The sequence below is a fragment of the Drosophila obscura genome, unplaced genomic scaffold (assembly GCF_018151105.1).
Source record: "Drosophila obscura isolate BZ-5 IFL unplaced genomic scaffold, ASM1815110v1 contig_73, whole genome shotgun sequence".
Classification (NCBI taxonomy): domain Eukaryota; kingdom Metazoa; phylum Arthropoda; class Insecta; order Diptera; family Drosophilidae; genus Drosophila; species Drosophila obscura.
The window spans coordinates 8746891-8767230 of NW_024542865.1; the positions used below are offsets into that span (position 1 = coordinate 8746891).

Here is a 20340-nt window from a genome sequence, read left to right on the forward strand (position 1 = left end):
TTTCGCGTAATCGTGTTGGCCAAAAACAAAACGAAAACGAAAACCAAAGCCGAAAAAAAAAAAACAAAACAAAAGGGGGGGAAAAAAAGTATCAAAAACGAAGCCCGAAAACCACTCAAAAGTCTGGTCAAGCTCAGAGGCAGAGCGACTCAGCTTGAAGCTTGGCTTTTGGCTCACTTTCGTTTTCATTTTGGCCAGGCTTTTGAGTCAGCTGCAGAGACGCGGCCCGAGACACTCGGCTCGACGCCGATGCCGACGCCGTCGCCGTCGCCGAGGCGTTAAGCGGCTGACACGGCGCTGCTCTGCTCTGCTCTGCTCTGCTCTCTGCTCCGGCCAGCGCGCTTTGTCTCGAGCTTTAGTCGCTTGTGTGTGATAAAATAACGTTAGTAATCAATTGCAGGCCCAACAGCCCAGACCACATAGAGCAGCGCAGGCACAGGCAAAGGCAACGCACCGCACCGCACACCACAGGCAACGCAGGCAGCACTCTCGATAAGCCACAAGACACTTTTTGTTTGTTGCATCCAGCGGATCCACGCAACTGTTGCCACCCATTTTTTTTTTCGTGTTTATTTGCTGTTTTGGAAGCCCAGGCCAGCGCAGCCCAGCCCGCAGGCAGTTGATCAACGTGTATGTATCTCCGTCGTGTGCCGATCGGATCGGATCGGTTCGGTTAGTGAGGATACCACCCCCCACACCCACCCCCCCCACCACCCAAAATAAACCATCGAAAATAAACCAAAATTAAAGCCAAAACTCAAACCAATAACGAACTCAATCGAAAATAATGAACCCAACATCAAACACAACAAAAACTGCTGGCCAAGCCAGAAATTCCATAAAAGAAACTATGAAAAAGTTTAACCAAAAATTTCATTTGAATTTCCATTACCTATTACATTTTTTTTTTGCATATTTTTTTTGCTGTGCCTTACACTTTAACAAGAAATTTCTGTTTGTGAAAAAACGCCAAACCAACATAAAAAAGAAAGAAGAAGAAACCCAAAGAAAAACCCAAAAATGACGCGTGTGCTGGACTATTTTCGGTTTTTGTCTCATTTCTCATTTGCTGCACTCATTCCGGCCTGGTCTCGATTACCCAATTAATGCGAGTTGGTTAACAGAAAACAGAAAACGTTTTTGATTGCCAACACTGATTGCAAGTTGCGTTTCGGCGGGGCTCGTGTTTTGTGTGTGTTTCGTGTTGTCGAGTGTCGAGGGCAAAATCGGTGGCGGGAAGAGGATACCAAATGGTAGTGGGAGTGGGGAGTGGGGAGTGGGAAAAAGAGAACAGAACATTCAGTGTACACATAGTTAAGCAAAGATCACTCAGCAGATCACGTTGAACTGAAGTCAAGTCTCATAGATGCAACCCATTACTCATACGCACCGTGGTCGGGGCGCTTTGCCCGGTCGAATCAGCACTTGCCGATTGCTTTCAACTCCAAAACAGTTGCCAAATCTCCTTCTCGAAATCCCTTAAAGTCTATCAGCGCTGTTTATTACAGTTTCTGTTTCTTTTTGTGGGGTTTTTGTATTGTTTTTTAATTACGACATGTCCATGTCGATGCATGCACTCAATGCCACATTTGCGTTGTTTTTTTTAATGATTTTCTTTGGTTGTTGTTGCAAATTTTTGTGCAATAACCAACGAGCAATCATAAAAAAAACAAAAACAAAACAAAACAAAAACAAAAACAAAAACAAAAATATCCGTATGCAAAGACCAAAATTTACCAGCAAAATGAATATGTCCAGTCACGTTGAAGTGATTCGCGTGTGTGGAGTGATCGGTGATTGGTGATCACTTTGGACAATTGTTAGAAGCAAATGGATCATAAAAGAAAAACATAAATTAAAAAACCAAAACCCAAATGAATGAGATAGAGACAGAGGCAGAGGCAGAGGCAGAGGCAGGGAGAGAGAGCAGCCTGAAAGTAAAAGCAAAAGTTGGCAGATGACATAACATTGTGGCTCTGTTATTGCCGGTTTGCGTCTCCTCTCCCTATCTTCCTCACTCTCTGCTTAACACTCTATCCATCTCTTTCCTTCTATCTTTCTCGCTGTTGCCTGCTTTTGGCGCTTACGCCCTACTTTAACAGTCTCTGAGCCATGTTAAGCCTAATCATGTTCTCTCTCTCTCTCTTTCCCTCTTGACCATCATCAACAACATGTTGCATGTTGCCGTTGTTGCCACTCACAACAAACTGGCGAACAAAATTGTTTCGGGTACCCTCTTCCGCATACCTCCCTCCCTCCCATCCAATCCCTTGGGATTGCCAAATTTTTTGATTGTCCGATTGATTGACAGAGAAAGACTTAAACAAAATAATTTTTAAGTTCATTTCGAATAAAGATTTTTCATAATACGAAAATATATCTGCTGTAGATACACTACAAAATAATTATCAGAATTCCTAGAGCTCCAAAAATAATTATGAAAATTCTTTAAGCTTAGAAAATTATTATTAAAATTCTTAAAGCTCAAAAAATAATTATGAAAATTCCTAAAATAGTTTCGAAGCATTAAAAGTGCTTCTGTTGACCTTTGGACAGAGTAGCTTGATGGCACTTGCTTGGAGTTTTGAACTTGGACCTGGTTTATCCATAGTTGCCTTGGTGTCAGAGCGGTCCCAGTTGGATCTCTAATCCCTAGACTATCTTTGGCACTTTCCATGCCCAACAATTTTCCACTATTGTCAGTCGGGGCCGCTGTTAACCTTTGTGCCTGCCCATGCTGCCATCATCCAGACGAGTGCTCGAGTATTGTGCGAGTATATCCAAAGTCCAAACAGGCGAAACAGGCGAAACAGGCGAAACAGCAAGCAGTTCTAATTAGCGGTTTCCCCCACTCTATACTTAGTTTCACCTCTAATAAAAGATTGTCATTAGGCCCCCCCACCCAGCTGAATGATTCACCTGCGAAGTGTGGGGTGTGGAGTGTGGAGTGGAGGCTGTCAGGGGCTCTCTGTTGACCAACGAAAATTAGCTGCGACCCGGCACCGGGTACCCTTCCGCTCTAAGCCCTTCAATTGGAGTCGCGACTCAAGCGTGAGCGTTTTTAATGCATTTTCTCACATTTTTTGTGTTTGTGTTTGTGTGTGTAATTTTCGCACTACCACTTTTACTCTCCATCTCTCTTTCTCTAAATTATTTTTTCTCGGGTCATCGCTGCCTCCGGGCCGCGTACAATTTCTTTGAAAGGCTTACAGCAACACAGCCACAAATACACAGCAACAGCAGCAGCAGCAACAGCGCTCGCTGCTGGCCAAATACAAAAAGTGAACAAGAAAATTACATAATTCTGATTGCCGCGCTTTCTGTTGTGATTTAAACAAGTAAATTGCTCGCTGCTGCTGCTGCTGCTGCTGCTGCTGCTGCTGTTGTTGTTGCTGCCGCCGTTTCTGCTGCCGTTTCCACATACTGCATGCGGCATTACTCATACGGCGTGTTGCCCAAGAAATGTCCAATATTTAAACTTGACCAAAAACCAACATATGCCGCGTCGCGGCTATATTGACAGTTGGCGTTAGCATCCGCATATCCGCCAGGGACCTTGGACGCGAGAATAGCCGACAAAAGCCAACACCAAACCAAAAGCCAACATCAAACGCGAGTTTTGGCTTTAATTTAACGTTTAACGTTGATCATTGACATCGGTTTTTTTTTTTTGGGTGTAGGACAAGATGCGAGACATGTGAGATATAACAGACAAAAAAACAAAAAAAAACCACAGCAAGAAAAAATAAACTGCCGCATCATCTGAAGGTCAATGCGACGACCTTTATCGATTGTACAGCAGTAACTGTGTATCTGTATCCGACTGTGTGTGTATCTGTGTATCTCATTAATTAATATGCAACTCTGGGCACCTCTCTTTCCAGCGCACATCTCCATATAGAGAGACACATACACAGACATAGACATAGACTCCAGAGCCATGAGGCAGCCAAGCAGACAGCAAATTCTGGCGCTGGCCCTTTGCAGCGCCGTCTGCCTGATCAGCGCCGTACCCGTGCCCCAACCCCAACCCCAGCCCCAGCCAGCCGGCAACCAGGAACTGGATGTGCTGCAGATACCACTGGCCAATGGCAAGGTAAGTCCAACAAACGAGGGTAGCCAAACAAGTTCTACACTTTGCTTAGATATTGAATCGAAACCATTCAAAAGTTCTCTTTAATTGTGAGAAAATTTAGCACTAAAATAAACCAAATGCATTAATTTTCAATTGAAAACTTTTATGCCCAACCTCGCTTAGAGTAGCGCGTGCTGCTGCTTCTGCTGCTGCTTCTGCTGCTGCTGCAGTCGCTCTGCCTCTGTTGCCCTTTCGAACATATTTGCTTGACAAATTTGCACTTGGATGAGTAAGCTCCAGAGACGACAGAGCGTAGAGCGTAGAGCGTTGAAGAGCGGCGTAGAGCGGTGCAGAGCGGTGGCCCCAACGTGTTTTGGTGCGACGCAAAAAAAACTTCCTTTTACTTTTTTGGCAAAGCCACGCCAATGCAGGTCTCGGGGTCTCTGGGCCCCGTCGGACCTGCGTGACCAGCTCGACGCTCATGGCTGCGAGTCGAACCAGTTCCAAGGAAGTTGGCACACTTGTTACCTGTTTCCTTAGCCAGCTATAGTCTCAGCTGCTGCTTGGCTAGTTGGCTACTTGGCTACTTGGCTACTAGCCTGGTGTGTCTTGGTGCCTGGGTGTTGGCCTGCCTGCCTGTCCACAATTTACCGCTCCAAACCGGACTTTTGGGTTACTCGGTTCGAGTGTTGGGCAAGCTGCAGCCAGGCAGCCAGGCAGCCAGGCAGGCAGCAGCTCTATTATTTTATTACTTAATTGCCAGCAAGACAATTCCCCACTGCCATTTCCAATTCCATTCCCAGTCACCAATTCAATTTCGATTTCAATTTCCATTTCATTTTCATTTGGGGCACAGTTTCGTGCTCGTTGTTCGCATTCGATCATCGTCAAAGCCACCATGGATCATGGATCATTGGGCTCTGGGTATGGGCGGGGGGGAGCAATTAACACTCCGGCCAGCCCCTGCCTCTGCTCCTGCCTCTCACCTGCACCTGCACCTGCACCAGTGCTAATTTGTTACCCAAAAAGATACCTATTCGGTCTGCGTTTTAGCATTGTTTTATGTCAATTTATGGCTTTCACTTTGTGCAACAAATTTGCACAAATGCCTGTCCCTTCCCCTTCCTTTGCCTCTGCCCCTGCCCCTTTCGTTAAATAATTATTTGCCAATTATTTAATGTGATATTTAATGCATTTTTGAAGGCAACCTTAAACACTTTTTCAAAGGACAAAAGACCAAAGACATCTGCAGATATTAACGCCGCTGCTGGGTGTTGTTTTTGCCTCGTCCAGATTGGGATCTTTCAATAGTTGTTCAACCTTTGATTGCTCAACTGAACTGAACTCGTTTAGGCAATTTGGAATTGTGATATCATGCACACACTCGTACAATGAATACATTTGAGTGCATCGCCCACGCATTTTGAAATATCATCTACTTAGGGCCCAAAAAAAAATTCCATAAAAAAAAACCAAAAATGTTTAAAAATGTTAAACAAAGTTGTAAGCCCAACAAATTTTGTCATTGCCCAATTTGACTATGGCTATGGCTATGGCTATGGCTGTGGCTCTGTGGCTCTGTAGCTCTATGGCTGAAAGCGGTAAACTAGGTCAAAATGTAGCCCACAAAACGATGATACGATAATGATGCCGATATATACATACATATACTCGAATATAGTATTAGTTTGCTATAGCCCACACGCTATGCAATGCCTGGCCATCCGTCTGCTGCTCTTCATCATTGTCTGTGGGATGCTCATCATGCTCATCTCGGCGTGTTGACATGCCTTGCGCCATAAATCATTTAACGAGAGGATGACAATGATGATTGAACCACCCCTTACCCGCTCCCCTATCACCAGACACAGCCGCACCACTAAGTAGCTCTGTGGAAGAGAGGCATCAGAGAGCTATGGACAATTTTTCCATCGTACTGCAGCGATGTCAACTGCAATGATATCTCCATTGTGTGCAGTTGCTATTTTTGTTTGGTGTGTCTGTCTGTCTGTCTGTCTGTCTGTCTGCCGGTCTATTTGTCTTCGACTGCGTCTCTCTTTCTATTTTTCCGTTTCGCTCGTTTCGCTAACTTCCTTGGCGCTGGCGCTGGCGCTGGAGCCCCCCAGCACGTGGTTCAAATGACATAACAACAACCGGTCGGCTGTCGGCTGTCGGCTGTCGGTTGTCGCTTGTTGGCCCAAGGAACACAACGAACTTTGTCATACCCTGAGGACAGCTGCAGGTCAGATACCAATTGCCGGTCCTTTATACTATCTCTATGCGGCAACATTTCAGTGGGATATCCTAAAGGTTTGATCCATCCTTCATTCAAAATACTTACGACTTGGGGCAGCCCCCGCTGAGGGTACCCCCACCCCCACTAATATGATTTTGCTTTCTGTGCCACAAGCCGTCGTACGTCTCGAACTGCCCTTTGTCACTATCACTGTCATCTTTGCTTCGGTTTTTCACCCACAAGCGACAGCATTTTTGATTCCTTGCCAAGTGCAAGTCCCTCTCTCTCTCTCCCAATAGCAGACTTGCCGCTTATGTAAGCTAAGCCTCTGCCTGCCCCTGCCCCTGCCCCTGCTGCTACTGCTGCTCCTTCTCCACCGGTCTGTTGCACACATATCACGCATATGCCGCCGCATTGTGCGACAATCGCAATTTGTGGCACTCGGAGGGTTGGGTAAGGGGGCTGTACGAGCTCTGTAGGCAATTTGTTGGTAGCTGCATTTTTGTTAAGTGGCAAACGAGACGCGCTTGCCTTGTCAGTCATGAAGTTGAGACTGAAAATTTATGCAGTTGTAGTAAAAAAAAAAATAAATCAAAAATAAAATAAACATGAATGGAAGATTAGCTTTGGTCTACACGAATCGAATAACATTTACCTTTGCCCTGCCCTGCCACCAGCCATTATGCTCATTGGAGATGTACTGGCAGCAGGATTGAGGGGGCTGAAGGATCCTGAACATATATGGACCCTCTCTGAAAGAGTATCCCACAGGGAATAGCAAAAAAAACCAGATAAATGCCTGTTTTCTTAGGCGATTAGCAAACTCTTGAGAATAATTAATACGTTTATCCAATGGTTAGACGCATTTGATTTATTCATTTTAAAATTCCAGTTTTGATCAGTATTTATGTATTTTTTTTTTCCAATTTAATTTAATTGTGTCGCGTATTTTTTATTAGCTCCGCTTGAGCAAGGCCTTAAGCTGGCTGACAAGTTGGCTTAAGCATTAAGCATTTCGACCACCGCCCCTCAATGGATTAGCCACTCATGGGCGTGTCCCGCATCCATATGGTTATAGATATAGATATAGAAATAGATAGTTAATCCACTTTGATCATGACACGCACTATGACGGGGTCGCATTTGCAATTAAATTGATATTTGATGGCCTCCATTGGAGTGGAGTGGCAGGGTGCAGTCAGTGTTGGCTAAGGCCTGAAAGCAGTGTTTGTCAAACATCTCTCTCTCTCTGTTAAATATTCTCTTGGAGATCAATTAACGCCTCGACAGTTTTTATTGTATTTCGCTTGAAGAAATCTTCCACAATTTGTTTTAAACAAATTTGTTGTATTTGTTTTTTTTTTTTTTTTTTTTTTGCATAGCTAATTTATGCGTAATTTCGTCGCTTATCGAATCTAGTTATTGCGGCTCCACTTTGCCAGCTATTCGCCATTGATTGCTTTGGGGGTTTCTTTTCATAAACCAGCCAGACAGCCATATATAGATAGCTACATATCTGCATACATATGTATATGTATTCATTGTATATACATATATGTATGACAGTTATTTGTGGCATTTTTTATTAAGTTTTAGAGTCGCCTTAAGTTGGTTAAGGTCAAGGCAATTGATATCTGTCTGGCTGTCTGGCTGTTTCCATTTAAAAAAACGTTGTTGGATTTTTTACTAGGTATTTTTCGTTATCACTGGGCTGGGCGTGGAGCTAGCGATGGCCCAGTGAATGAGCTCAGTCCACAGGTCATTAAATTCTACTATATCAATATTTATGTACATATCACATAGTTCACATACATATGTACATACATGTGAAGCCTGCGAGCTGTCCGCGTGCCAACGTGGCGAAGTGGCAGCAGCGGCTTCTTCCGCATTTGTCTTAAAATTCCCAACATACTTGGGGCAGCTGCTTAAAATTCACAGCATTCGCTTTAATGACGTTTGCCTGCCCGTTGCCTCCTGGACTTGAACTCATTTGAAATTCATTAAGATGTCCCATAAAAATGGCAACTTTTGCTTCAAGTACTTTCTGTCTGTCTCTATCCAAACAATTGTCGCACTAAACTGACACTGACAGACAGCTTAAAATATGATGAATACTTCAGAGAGTGAGAGTGAGAGAGAGAGAGAGAGAGGCGCGCACTGTGTGGCAGAGTCGCACAAACAGAGACAGGGGACAGGGGACAGGGAACAGGGGACGGGGACCTGCCAGATGGCAAGTAGCAAGTGGCAACAGTTTGTTGGCCAAACTATCAAAAGTTTACTTTATGCCATGTCTCCGCCCCATCATCATCATCATCATAATCATCTTTGCTGCTGCTTGCTGCTGCTTGCTGACTTCCGCCCGCGTGTAAAAGTCAACTTCCGCACCGACTTTGGAGTCAATTAAACACTGCAACAGCACAGCAGAGAGGCAACATCAGGAGTTGCAACAGCATGAGGAGGAGCCGCACTCTCAGCTGAATGAGCCCCGAGAATGATTGGCTGGACTGGGACTGGGACTGGGACTGGGAACGAGGCCATTCCGCTTCCAATCTTTTACCTTTAAGTAGCTGCGCGAAGCATTCCAAAAGTTTTACCAGCTGAGAAACGTGACAATTTCATTGCGATACTCTGCCAAATCAAATGGGGCAACATAGGCACACAGATGTGTGTTGCACAGTTCAAAGTGTACGAAAGTTGTGACGGCAATTTTACTTGGAAATTTAACTCGAATAAAATAAATTATTCATACTAAATACAATGGAAATCAATGTCAACCCTTCAAAACAATGGGCGCATTGTATGCAGCATATATGCATATTAATTACAGATTACAGATTCTGCATACTTTATCGTATCGGTAGGCAGATCGACTGAACCCCTCCAACAATCCCCGTAGAACAAAATTCCATTTGAGTTGAAAAATGAAATATTTAATTCGCTCTGCAGTGCCCAAGGGCTTCCATTGCTTAAGGGTATAAACAACTTTGAGTGGATTTTATCTCTCTGGCATTGTCCGATATTGAAATGGACACCTCAACCCCCTGCTCCTGCTCCTGCTCCTGCTCCTGCTCCCGCCCGTACCGCTACCCCTACCCTCCTCTCTGTGGCTCTGTCAGGGAAAAGCTATGGGGGCGGCAGAAACTTTTCCAATTGTTAAGGTGTTGATGGTATATTATTAGATTGTGCAGCTTGGGCACACCGTCAGTACCGCCCCCCGCCCCACCCGTTCGCCTTTCCACGACTTGCACCTGGCACCTTGACAATTGCTGCGACTAAGAAGTGGTTGTTGCTGCTGCTGCTGCTGTTGCATGTTTAGTGACTCGTGCTGTTGATTGTCCAAGTTAGTTGCTGCCTACCCGCACAGCCACCCACCCAGCCATTTATTCAGTGACTCATTCATTCCACCCACCCACAAAATGCAATTTTAATGCAATTTTCAAAATTTATTGTGCAATATTTTGATAGCTTAGCCCTAGACTTGTTGTTGTTTCTGCTCGGAATAGCCCATTAACGTTAACAACTTTTTGTGTAAAGTCATTTCGCTGTCGCTGTCGCTGTAGCTGTAGCTGTAGCTGTGCCCTGGCTCAAGAGCCACCCACTTAGTGGCTCAATGTGGTGCACAGACTGCTGCAAAACGGAGAATGATGCAGTGGAGACAACGGGAAAGGGAAAGGTTGCTGTGCAACCGATAGAAGACCACAGAGAAGAGACAAACAGCAAGAAAAACATAACCACATACAAATTACAATTTACAATTTACACTTGAAACTTGATTGCACAAATGACAGGGGGCGGGCAGGGTTGGGGTTGGGGTTTGGGTTTGGGTTGGAAGGGGGAGTGGAGTCACTCAGCCAAAGGCTACTCATTGTCTAAAGTGAAAGTCTTTTTTATTTTCGTCAATTTGCGGCCACTTTGGGGGCATTTTTGTTGTTTTCTTATTTTCATTTTTATTTTTATTTTTTTATTTTCTTTGTTTGACTTCATCTTCCTCAACTGCTTGCTCTCTGGCATTTCACTGTCAGATTATGCAATAGATATATATATATATATAAATACATACATACATAGTCTCAGAGTTTGTTTGATATTTCTTGCAGGAAATCGATGTCTTGACATTGGGCGCCAAAGATCAAGAACAATTGATAGCCGATCGCAATAAAAGAACAATTGGCTTGCTGCGCGAACTGTTTCCGGATATAACCAAGGTATGCATCGAACTACTATATACACATATACATATGTACATATATATATATCGAACTCCCTACCCGCCCCATGCCCCTTCTCTCTCTCCCTCTCTGTCTCCTCTCTACGTCTGTCTCAGAGCAACGCCACCCGATAAAAAAAAAAAGAAAAAGAAAAAGAAATGCAATCACAGTCCCGACCGCCCGCCCCCCACACTCAGAAACTTAACTCTCTATTCCTTCCCAGACTAGACTAGGGCTAGGCAATCACTCAATCAATCAATCAATCAATCAATCAATCAATCAACCAGTCACACCCCAAACTAAATGAAATGTGTTTTGTGTTTATATGACAAACGAATCGATTCGAATCGAAATGAATCGAACGAAATGAAATGAAATGTGTTCCGTGTAGGAGATCAATGTGCAAATCAATCGTCTAGTCAATAATGTGTTGGCACGCGTCGGGCCCGTCGTCCTTGGGACGATTCTTAATCCACTTTTTGATGGGCAGCCGGCCAGCCAGAGACCCTCAGACGAGGACGAGGACGAGGACGATACTGAGAACCAGTCCGATAATGGGGAGAAAATGAAGCGACCGTCCAGCGATATGGACTATGAGAGCCTGCCCGAGGAGTTGACCCGCTTCGAGCCCGATGGGGAGTTTGCTGGCCAGACCAAGGAGCCAAGACCCAGCCCAAAAATCTAACCAATATCTGCACACATATATATACATATAGAGATATAGCTTAAGGCATTACCCGAACTTCCCCACTTATTGGCACATTCTGATATCGGTTATTAGTGGCTGGAATTCCCTACTCCCGATACTCCCGATACTCCTCGACCCTTCGACTACCCGTTGCATGTCCCTGGGGCTTGGCAAAAGTGCACTCAACCACCCCCACCAAACCCCTCTCCGCATGCCAGCACCACCCCCCCACCACCAAGTAGAACCAACCAAAAAAAAAAAAACCAACTCGCAACACCAGACACAGAAACAGACACAACCCAACACACACATACAGCCCAGCAATACGAATCTCATATTGAGTTTTCAGCAAACGAAAAACCAAAAAAAAAACCACGAAACCAAATGAAACCATTCAAAAATTGGCCAAAGATCATCAATGAAACAAAACAATCAGCAATCAGCAACAGATATCGAAAAAAAAAAACAATCAATCGAGACACCAACCAGCATCAGCATCAGCATCAGCATATCTCATGTGGAAGCACCAACACCAACAACCAACCACCAAAGAATCATCCACGAATCCACCACAAATCCACGAATCCACCACGACAATCATGGAGGTGGAAGCTCAGCTCTCAGCTCCCAGCTCAGTGTTTAGTGTTGTTGAAACGATTTTTTGTTGCATATTTTCTTGTGCTCTACTCTCGATAGGAAATCGACTCGATAGTCAATCGCATTATAGCCCAGGTGATCCGTGTGGCCGGACCCGGCCTGCTCACTAGCATACTGGCCGGCAATCGTGGCGGTGCGGGTGCTGGCGGTGCGGGCGGACGCAGTACGACGCCAGCCAGCGATTTCGATGCTGATTTCGATGCCGATTTCGATGACGATGACGATGCGGCACCAAGCAGCAGCGCAGGTGGTGCAGCAGCAGCAGCAGCCACCAATGAGGTGAATGGCAGCGATGACAGCTCGCGGGTGAAGATAGATTTGCCCACATTTGAGCCAGAGACAACAACGACGCCAAGCACGGCGACAACTAAAGGTGATAGCTTACCCACTTTAGTAGCATCTTCATCCAATACCAGTCCCACCTCCACCTCCACCACCACCTCAACCACCACCACCACCGAAAGCAGTGTGGATATACCGAGCCTGTTGTTGCCGCGCTCTTTGGAGCCAGTGACAGCTGTAGATTCAGCAACAACAACTACAACAACGCCTGCAACAACAACCACCTCCACTACTGAAAATCCCCCTCCAGTACCTACCAAAACCACCATCCAGATTCCCACCGACAATAGCATCGATGAACCACAATTGCTAACCATCATCGCTGAAATCAATCGTTTATTAAATTCTACCAATTATTTTATTACAACCAGAGATAATCTAACAACAACATCAACAACAACAACCACCCTTGCACCAACAACAACAACAACGGGCAGCATAACGAAATTATTGCCAGTATTTGATTGATCTGAACAAAATGCTAAGGATTTAAAGCAACAACCACAAACAACAACAACAATCACCACAACAACAACAACAACAACCACTCCAACAGAAAAAACAGAAAAAAATACAACAACAAGAACATCCACAGAACAAAAAGAAGGAGAAGAAGAAGGAACAGGCATCTGAAAACATCATTTAGCAGAAAAAAAAACATTTCCAGTCTCACTCATCGTTTGGATTGAAACTTGAAACGGTTCAACGGTGGTTCCGGTATGGTTCGGTGGTTCCATAAGGAACTTCAAAACTTGAGAACAACTTCAAAAAGATTCAAAGATAAAACCATTTCTTATGTGTAATATCGAGCATAATGCGCGCTCAATCCCATTGGCTGCAATCTATTTTGAAGCTTCTATTTTTACACCAATTCTGAACCATGCGGAAGTGAAACCACAGCCAGGCTACGATTGGAATGGAATCTCGAACTGGAGAGCCAGAGCCGCACTGTTGAACCGTTTCTGAACCAACATTGAATCCCATTCACAAGTCACTTCACTCGAAACATTGGATGTACCATTGCACCCACCCCGTAGACCTCACGCCACACCACATTTATTGCGCACTCTTATCGTTGATATCCCTTAGAGACCCAACAAGTTCCCAGTTCCTTTCAGTAGCGACCCCTGACCCCACCACTCCACCACTCCACCCCTTCCCACCCACCAACGTATGTAACCACACTCAAGTAAACTAATCTCCCCCCTATGCACCCTATACGACCAACAAACACACCGAATCCACAATCCGCAATCCGCAATCGATTCCTGGTTGTTGTAGCAAATCGATGAGCAAGCGAACCGCATCATCTCCAAGCTGCTGCGCACCCTGGGACCCACGGTGCTACGAACGGCCATCCAGGGCAACAGCGCCAATGCGGCACGAACCAGCTTCGATGCGGACTTCGACGACGACGATGATGAGAGCAGCAAGAGTGACAGCAGCCCCAGTAGCTCCAGCACCTCCAGCGACTCCAGTGGCACGCGGGTGACCATCGAGCTGCCAACCTTTGAGCCCGACGATGACAACGAGATCGATGCCGTGGACAAGAGCAGCAGCAGCAGCAGCAGCAGCAGCACCACCACCACCACCACTGAGTCGGCTGACACCCTGTAAAGTCACAGAGAAACAAAGAAACAAACAGAAATGTGCGTTCCATTTGCTACAACAACTGTGAGATAACTCCAAAAGAAATGGCACTTAAATTGGTTTTTCTATCTATTAAATTTTTCCGTGCAGCGACTAAAAGAATATCCCCAACACAACAACAACAACAACAACAACCACCACCACAAGCACAGGCACAACCACATGTGTGACCAACAACAGCCCCAACAGATCCAAACAAATATTAAAATTATGTTAAATGGAAATGAAATGAAATGAAATTGGCATTGCTTAACAACACGAAATTGTTTTGAAATTACTTTTACCAACACTGGTTTTCAGCACACCACACCCACACATACCCACCCACTCACCACCAAGAAAGCACTCTCTGTCACTCTCTCTCTTCCTCTCTCTCTCTCTCTCTCTGACTGTACTATATCTGCCTGTCTCTCCACTGTCCACTCTCCTACCTTCACTCAGAACCTCTCTACCTATACCTACATCTATATCTCTCTCTCTCTCTCTGTCTCTGTGTCTCTCTGCATATCTGTACCTCTCCCTCATGCGCACTCTCATTCACTCGTCCCTAGGCTAGTAGGTGTTTTTTTACAAGAATTATATTTTACATTTATGTTGTATTAGTTGTGTAAGACATTTTTTTAAATACATTTCCAAATATACCGAATTAATGTTTACCCCTCGAATGACTTTTGCTATTGAAACTATACCCGCTCCAGATATATATAACAGATATATGTAGATGGTATCTCCCTCCCTCTTACATATACATATATATATTTCATACACACTTTTGGTGCCCAGACAGACTGCAAAACCCATTTCATTTTGTGGGAAACGAGTCACGCATCGAAACGAGTCACTCTTATTTTTTTTCTTCTTTTTTTTTTTGGGTAGATCAATCCTCATGCTCACGAGTATCCTCATTCATATCCTCTGACTTCTCTCACCCAAATATCGTTTCGCACATTCAAAAAGCATTCCACAAAAGCGATCTATATCCGTGTATTTATTCATTCCTGCACTCATCATCGTGTGCCGTGTCTCTGTCTACTATTTGCGTTCGTCTTGCTGCCGCTCAAAAACAAAGAGAAGCCAAAAACAAAACAGATGAGCAGGAACTGGCCATTCCTTCAATAGTTCCATATAGTACTCAGATATTCTCCACTCAAGTTCAGAGTTATTATCCAATCCGAATTTGACTTTTCCGTTCGAGCAGTGGCTCGATATACCATCTACCATCCAAGGTAGAGTCCTTGTCTCTTGGCTTGATCTATCTTCTATACCGCCTTCGCCACTCCACTCCACTCCACTACCATTCACTCCACTTTTGTTTTTCGTCTTTTGCTTATTTTTGTATCTTTTTCTCTTTATTTTCATGTTCCATTAAAACCCGATTCGATTTGTGCAATATCAATAACTCACAAAAAACAAAAACAAAACAAAATAATTATCAAACGATCAACTGATAACCGATAACTGACAACCGATAACTGCAAATCATTCCGACAATCAACGAAACAAAAACCGAAATCGTCATCGAAATCCAAATGTATACAAAAATACATCAAAACGCATTTGTGCACGTGCATTTATCTACTCATCACCACACGATTAATTAATCGATCAATCAAACAAATCGATTGTGCAAATCTCCTCGAAAACATTCCATAACATGCCTCCCCTCTCTCTCTCTACCTAAATCTAACCTCACATCGAACTCAATCATCAAATCAATCACAACCCACACACACACACCCCACCCACACACACGTTGGATGATACTCAACACACCCACAAACAAAACACACCACACTGCGCCGAATCTTATGCTTTATCCCTTTGGCTTCACGCTCCATGCTTCCCCGCTCCCCGCTCCCTGTTGCACACCACCCCCCCCCCCACCAACCCCCTCCCTATGTATACACACAAACGCACAAAATCAACGCCAAAAAATTCGAAATTTGTAAAAAACATCACCAAACAACCAACAACCATAAAAACAAAACCAATGACAATCCCGAACCCGTATCCGCATCCGTACCCGAAAAAAAATGCCACAACCCGCAACCTGCAACCTGCCACCCACCCGATAACACACACAGAACGGCGCCACCGATACACAAATCGATCTGTCGGCGATTAACAAACAGCTCGAGGAGACCATTCGCGTGGCACGCCAGGTCAAGGAGGCGGAGGCGGCCGCCGCTGCCTCACAGGCCTCGCCCGTTGCCCAGGCCCCCATTCCCCTCAAGTCCAACGAACCCATTCAGCTGAGCTTCAACAACGAGCTGCCCACGCACAGCACATCCAGCGGCACATCCTCGCCAACTGCCAGCCTCGGCGATGTCAAGGCCCTGAGCACCAATGATCTGCAGCAGTCGGAGTCAAAGTCACCGGCCATCGATGAGCTGACCCTCGACTCGGCTGAGGAGACGGCCGAGCTGGATGACCGCAACAAGAGGTAAGTGCGGTACACACATACGATATGTATATGGGGCCGAAACAGGAGTCACTTGACACCACCACCCATCCATTGGTCGTGCAGAACATTACATCACTTATCGATAGAACTGTTCGATCAATTAGCGATCCTATCGTCTATCGATGGCATTAACTTTTTAGTGAAAACTCAAATGAAAATTCCACCCCAGACACTCAACTAATCTCACACTTTCCTCCAATCACCCCCTCTTCCCCTCTTCACAACAATAAAACAACAAAACAACAACGAAAAATTCAACAACAAAACCCACACAAACCACCAATGGAATGAATGAATGAATGCACCCACCCAACCAAATAGTAATCTGTTCAAAAGGTTCCTCAATTTCGGCGGTGCGGGTTTGGCCGGTGGGTCCAGCGGCAACGGTGCCGGTGGCTCGCCCAGCGGCAATAGCCTGGGAGCCGGCGGCTCTGGCAATTTCCTGCTCGATGTAGTGCGGGTGAGTAGCCGCCCCCACACCGATCCAATTGGATGAACCGAAATCAAGCATTATATTCCATCTGTTTAGCTCTTCTCGGGCAGCGTTCAGACCCAGCAGGGCGATGAGGCGGCCAACTCCGTGGGCGGCGGCACCAGCAGCAGCAGCGGCGGCAGCCTCGGCTCCGACGACACGGACGGGGACAGCACCCGTAATGCCGATGGCTACACCGAGGGCATTCCCGGCCCCGTGACGCGCCTGGTCGTGCTGGCCAATCGTGGTCTGGCCAATCTGGTGCAGGATTTGATTCTGGTAAGCGACTCATTCCTCCCATTCCCATTCCCATCCCCATCCCCATCCCATTTTCGATGTCTTGGATTTTTGAAAATATTTTTTAATTCTGTTTCTCTTTTTGCAGCGCGTGGCCGCCACCAGCGAGAAGTTTGTGAACTTCAAGGCCAAGCTGATAACGGCACTGATCTAAGGCCCGAGGATTCCAGCGGATCCCCCCGGCCTTGGCCTTGGCCTTGGCTCCATCCCAGCACTGGCCACGCCCTCGCCCGATTTAGTCAAGTCACACGCTCAACTGTACAGAGTCAAATGCAGCAGCAGATCACACACCTTGTCCCCCACACACCCCCATCCCCACCCACAACCATCTTGCTACCCGTCACCGTCCACTCTGTCTATCTCTCTCTCTCTCTCACACACGCCACTCATTTGATACAAACAAAAAACAAAACAAAAACAACCACAAAAACCTTCTGGCAATGTACATTTTTTTTTAAATCGTTTTTAGCAAAATTCTCATAACAAAATATAGAAAAAAAGAGACATGGAAAAAAGGAAGAAAACGAAATACAGAAATTCAAACGAAGAAATTTATTTATATGTTAATAAAAATGAAGAACAACAAAAATCAAACAAAAAATACAATACGAATATGAATATATAAAAATATAAATATATAAAAAAAAAAAACAAAAAAAAGAAACGCCTAAAGTCCCCCCGCCCCCCTCTTAGTGCTGTCTTTTTCTTGTAATTCTTTGGCTTTTGTAAATATTTTGCTATTTGCAAGTTTTCACAACATTTTCCACACGTATTCTCGAGCTTTTCCTTAATTTGTACACCACCTCCCCTCAGACTACCCTCCCTCCATTTGTCCCACTACAATTTTTTGTGTATATTTTGTGTTCTATTAAAAATCATGACTGTGGTGTTTTATTTACTATTATTTTTAATTATTTTAAACGAAAAACGAAATATGAAGAGAACGAAATGATAAAGGAAGAAAAGGAGTGGAGGTTGCAGATGAGGAAAACACATCAAGTTTCCCGTCCCCCCCCTAAGAAGAAAAATATACTCGATCTTATATTTTAATATCTACCATATATATATTTTTTTTGTTTATTTGCTATTGTCACACACACCCGCACACACCCACACACACACACACACTCAAAGAACAGATATACTCATGTAGACATATCGATCGATCGAGCTTGCAACATACAATCTATATACCTATGCCACGCCCCATTTTTGTGCCCCTGGATTTGTTCATACGCCTCCCTACTCCTAAGCGAATTGTGTTTCTGTTTCTCATTATGATTTTTTTCTAGCCACCTAAGTGAATGTTTCGACAAATGTGTATAAAATATAAATAAAATGATTCTTAATATTAAATTTAAACATACATATTTCTTTTGATTAACTGACGACTGGGACACCTCCTTATGAGCTGTGCCACTTGCAGCAGTCTATAAATATCTGGATTATCCCTCTGGGCACATTCCACGGAGCTGCTGGAGAGGGAGAGGAGCAGGCAACGCATGCCGCACTTGAACGCATGCGTGGCATGTGTGGTCTTCTAAGGGCCACTTCCGTTTTCCAGGCAGCAGGCCGCACATAAAACCAACAAATAAATTGGCTAAACAAATTATCGATGGACAAATGAAGATGGGTATTTATCCTTGGGACGGATCGGATCGGATCCGTCCCTCAATGCGCCATTAATATTGTACAAGTACTTCGTTTGTGCGGAGAAAAAGGAATGGGTGGATGGTGAGAGTGAGCGGGAGAGGGAGAGGGAGGGAGCTAGTTGTGCGGCTTTGTTTTGACAAGTGCGCGAGCTGAGGGGCCAATGTAAGAAATGCTCTCGTTATTGTTGTTTTTGTTGTGTGTGTCTCTTCATGCACAATTTGTCGTCACTTGGCGATGACTTAATTCATTTAGCAGAGGCCCAGCGGACCAGCGGACCAGCAGATCAGCAGACCAGTGGACCACCATTGGACCTGAGGCTGAAGCGGAGCCAGAGGCAGTGATTCTGGGGCAGAGCTGCTGTTTCGGCGGCGTGCCACATTCAGTCAGCGATCGTCGAGGCAAACGGATGGCGATCTCATCAGCAGCAACAGCCACGTATCTGCTGACGGCCCTCAGCCACGACAGCCACAGCCACAGCCAGAGTCCCACCGATGGGAGTGCCAGTGGAGGGGCTGGCGACTCCGAGGACTCGCAGCCAGGCGGAAGCGGCAGGAGGCGGCCACCCAGGCAAAAGATCAATGCCAGAGAGCGTTACAGAACCTTCAAGTAAGTCCAAGGTACACACATAGCCATAGCCGCAGCTCTAAGGCCCTTCTCCACTCCTATAGTGTCAATGCCGCCTATGAGGCCCTGCGCAGTATGATACCCACGGAGCCGATGAACCGCAAGCTCTCGAAGATCGAAATCATCCGCTTGGCCAGCAGCTACATCACCCATCTGAGCAGCACATTGCAGACAGGTACGAGAGCTGCACTGGGGGGGGGAGTGGAATACCCGCCTTCAATTTTATTCTCATCTGTGGATTCTTCTCTTCTACCACAGGAACTGATTTTCAGCCTTGTCTGCTGCATAAGTACGAAAACGAAGGCGGCGGAGGTGGAGGTGGAGCTGGAGGCCCCAGCAGGCGCATCAGCATCTGCACTTTCTGTTTGAAGAGCAAGTGAACAATATTAAGTAATCAGATTAAGCTTAGATTATGTGCAATTGCAATGAATTTCGCGGTATTTATTTAAATTAAAACAGCCTTGGCAAATTCTTTCAAATTAACCGCCCACTACGAGCGCCATCTGTTGGATTTCGTTTGTACCCCATCAGCACTCAGTTGGACTTCACTGCCACTATGGTTGAACTGCTGCAACAATTAATTTAAGAAACATATTAATGGCAGCATAAAACTGTTGCCCAAGTCTAAAAGGAGTCCTTCAAATTACCAATCGCGTGGAAAATTAATTCGTGAATTGGATAAAATTATATGTGCAGAGCTTAGAGTCCCAGCTAGCTAGTAATATTAAACGGAATATCAAAATTGAGGAATATCAACATTGAATGTTTTGAAAATACAATCGATACTATCGTGATAGTATCGGGCTCAAATAATTATTAAAAAACCATTGAAACCTTTTAGGAACTTGTCCATTGTAAAAATTATATGCCACCTGTCGATTTGTTTACAAATGTGTCTTCGTATTTTATAGCAGCCAATCCAAACATCAAAAGCGCAACGACTCTAGCTCGATACTATCATGATAGTCTCAAAA

The 20340-nt window shown here is 45.0% G+C and overlaps 2 protein-coding genes across 9 annotated transcripts; both read left to right on the plus strand.

The window, feature by feature from the left end:
- The first annotated feature begins 376 nt into the window (after positions 1-376).
- Positions 377-17280, plus strand: LOC111081786 (zinc finger CCHC domain-containing protein 10). 8 transcript variants are annotated; one of them, XM_022377946.2, is made up of 7 exons: positions 377-630; positions 3885-4096; positions 10409-10516; positions 15941-16299; positions 16657-16780; positions 16850-17071; positions 17178-17280. In XM_022377946.2, the coding sequence occupies exons 2-7, from the start codon at positions 3941-3943 to the stop codon at positions 17241-17243; spliced, it is 1035 nt and encodes a 344-aa protein (XP_022233638.2). In that variant the 5' UTR covers positions 377-630; positions 3885-3940; the 3' UTR covers positions 17244-17280. The 8 variants fall into 8 exon arrangements, 7 of the variants coding, with proteins under 7 accessions (XP_022233638.2, XP_022233668.2, XP_022233621.2 ...); XM_022377929.2 differs by having other exon boundaries at positions 378-630; positions 16642-16780; XR_002608673.2 differs by lacking the exons at positions 15941-16299; positions 16657-16780; positions 16850-17071; positions 17178-17280 and adding exons at positions 13488-13880; positions 13947-14508 and having other exon boundaries at positions 385-630.
- A 1638-nt stretch (positions 17281-18918) lies between these two features.
- LOC111082299 (transcription factor 15) lies at positions 18919-20096 on the plus strand. Its single transcript, XM_022378492.2, has 3 exons — positions 18919-19348; positions 19411-19541; positions 19625-20096. Exons 1-3 carry the CDS (start codon positions 19149-19151, stop codon positions 19744-19746), a joined length of 453 nt encoding a protein of 150 aa, XP_022234184.2. The 5' UTR covers positions 18919-19148; the 3' UTR covers positions 19747-20096.
- Positions 20097-20340: the final 244 nt, after the last annotated feature.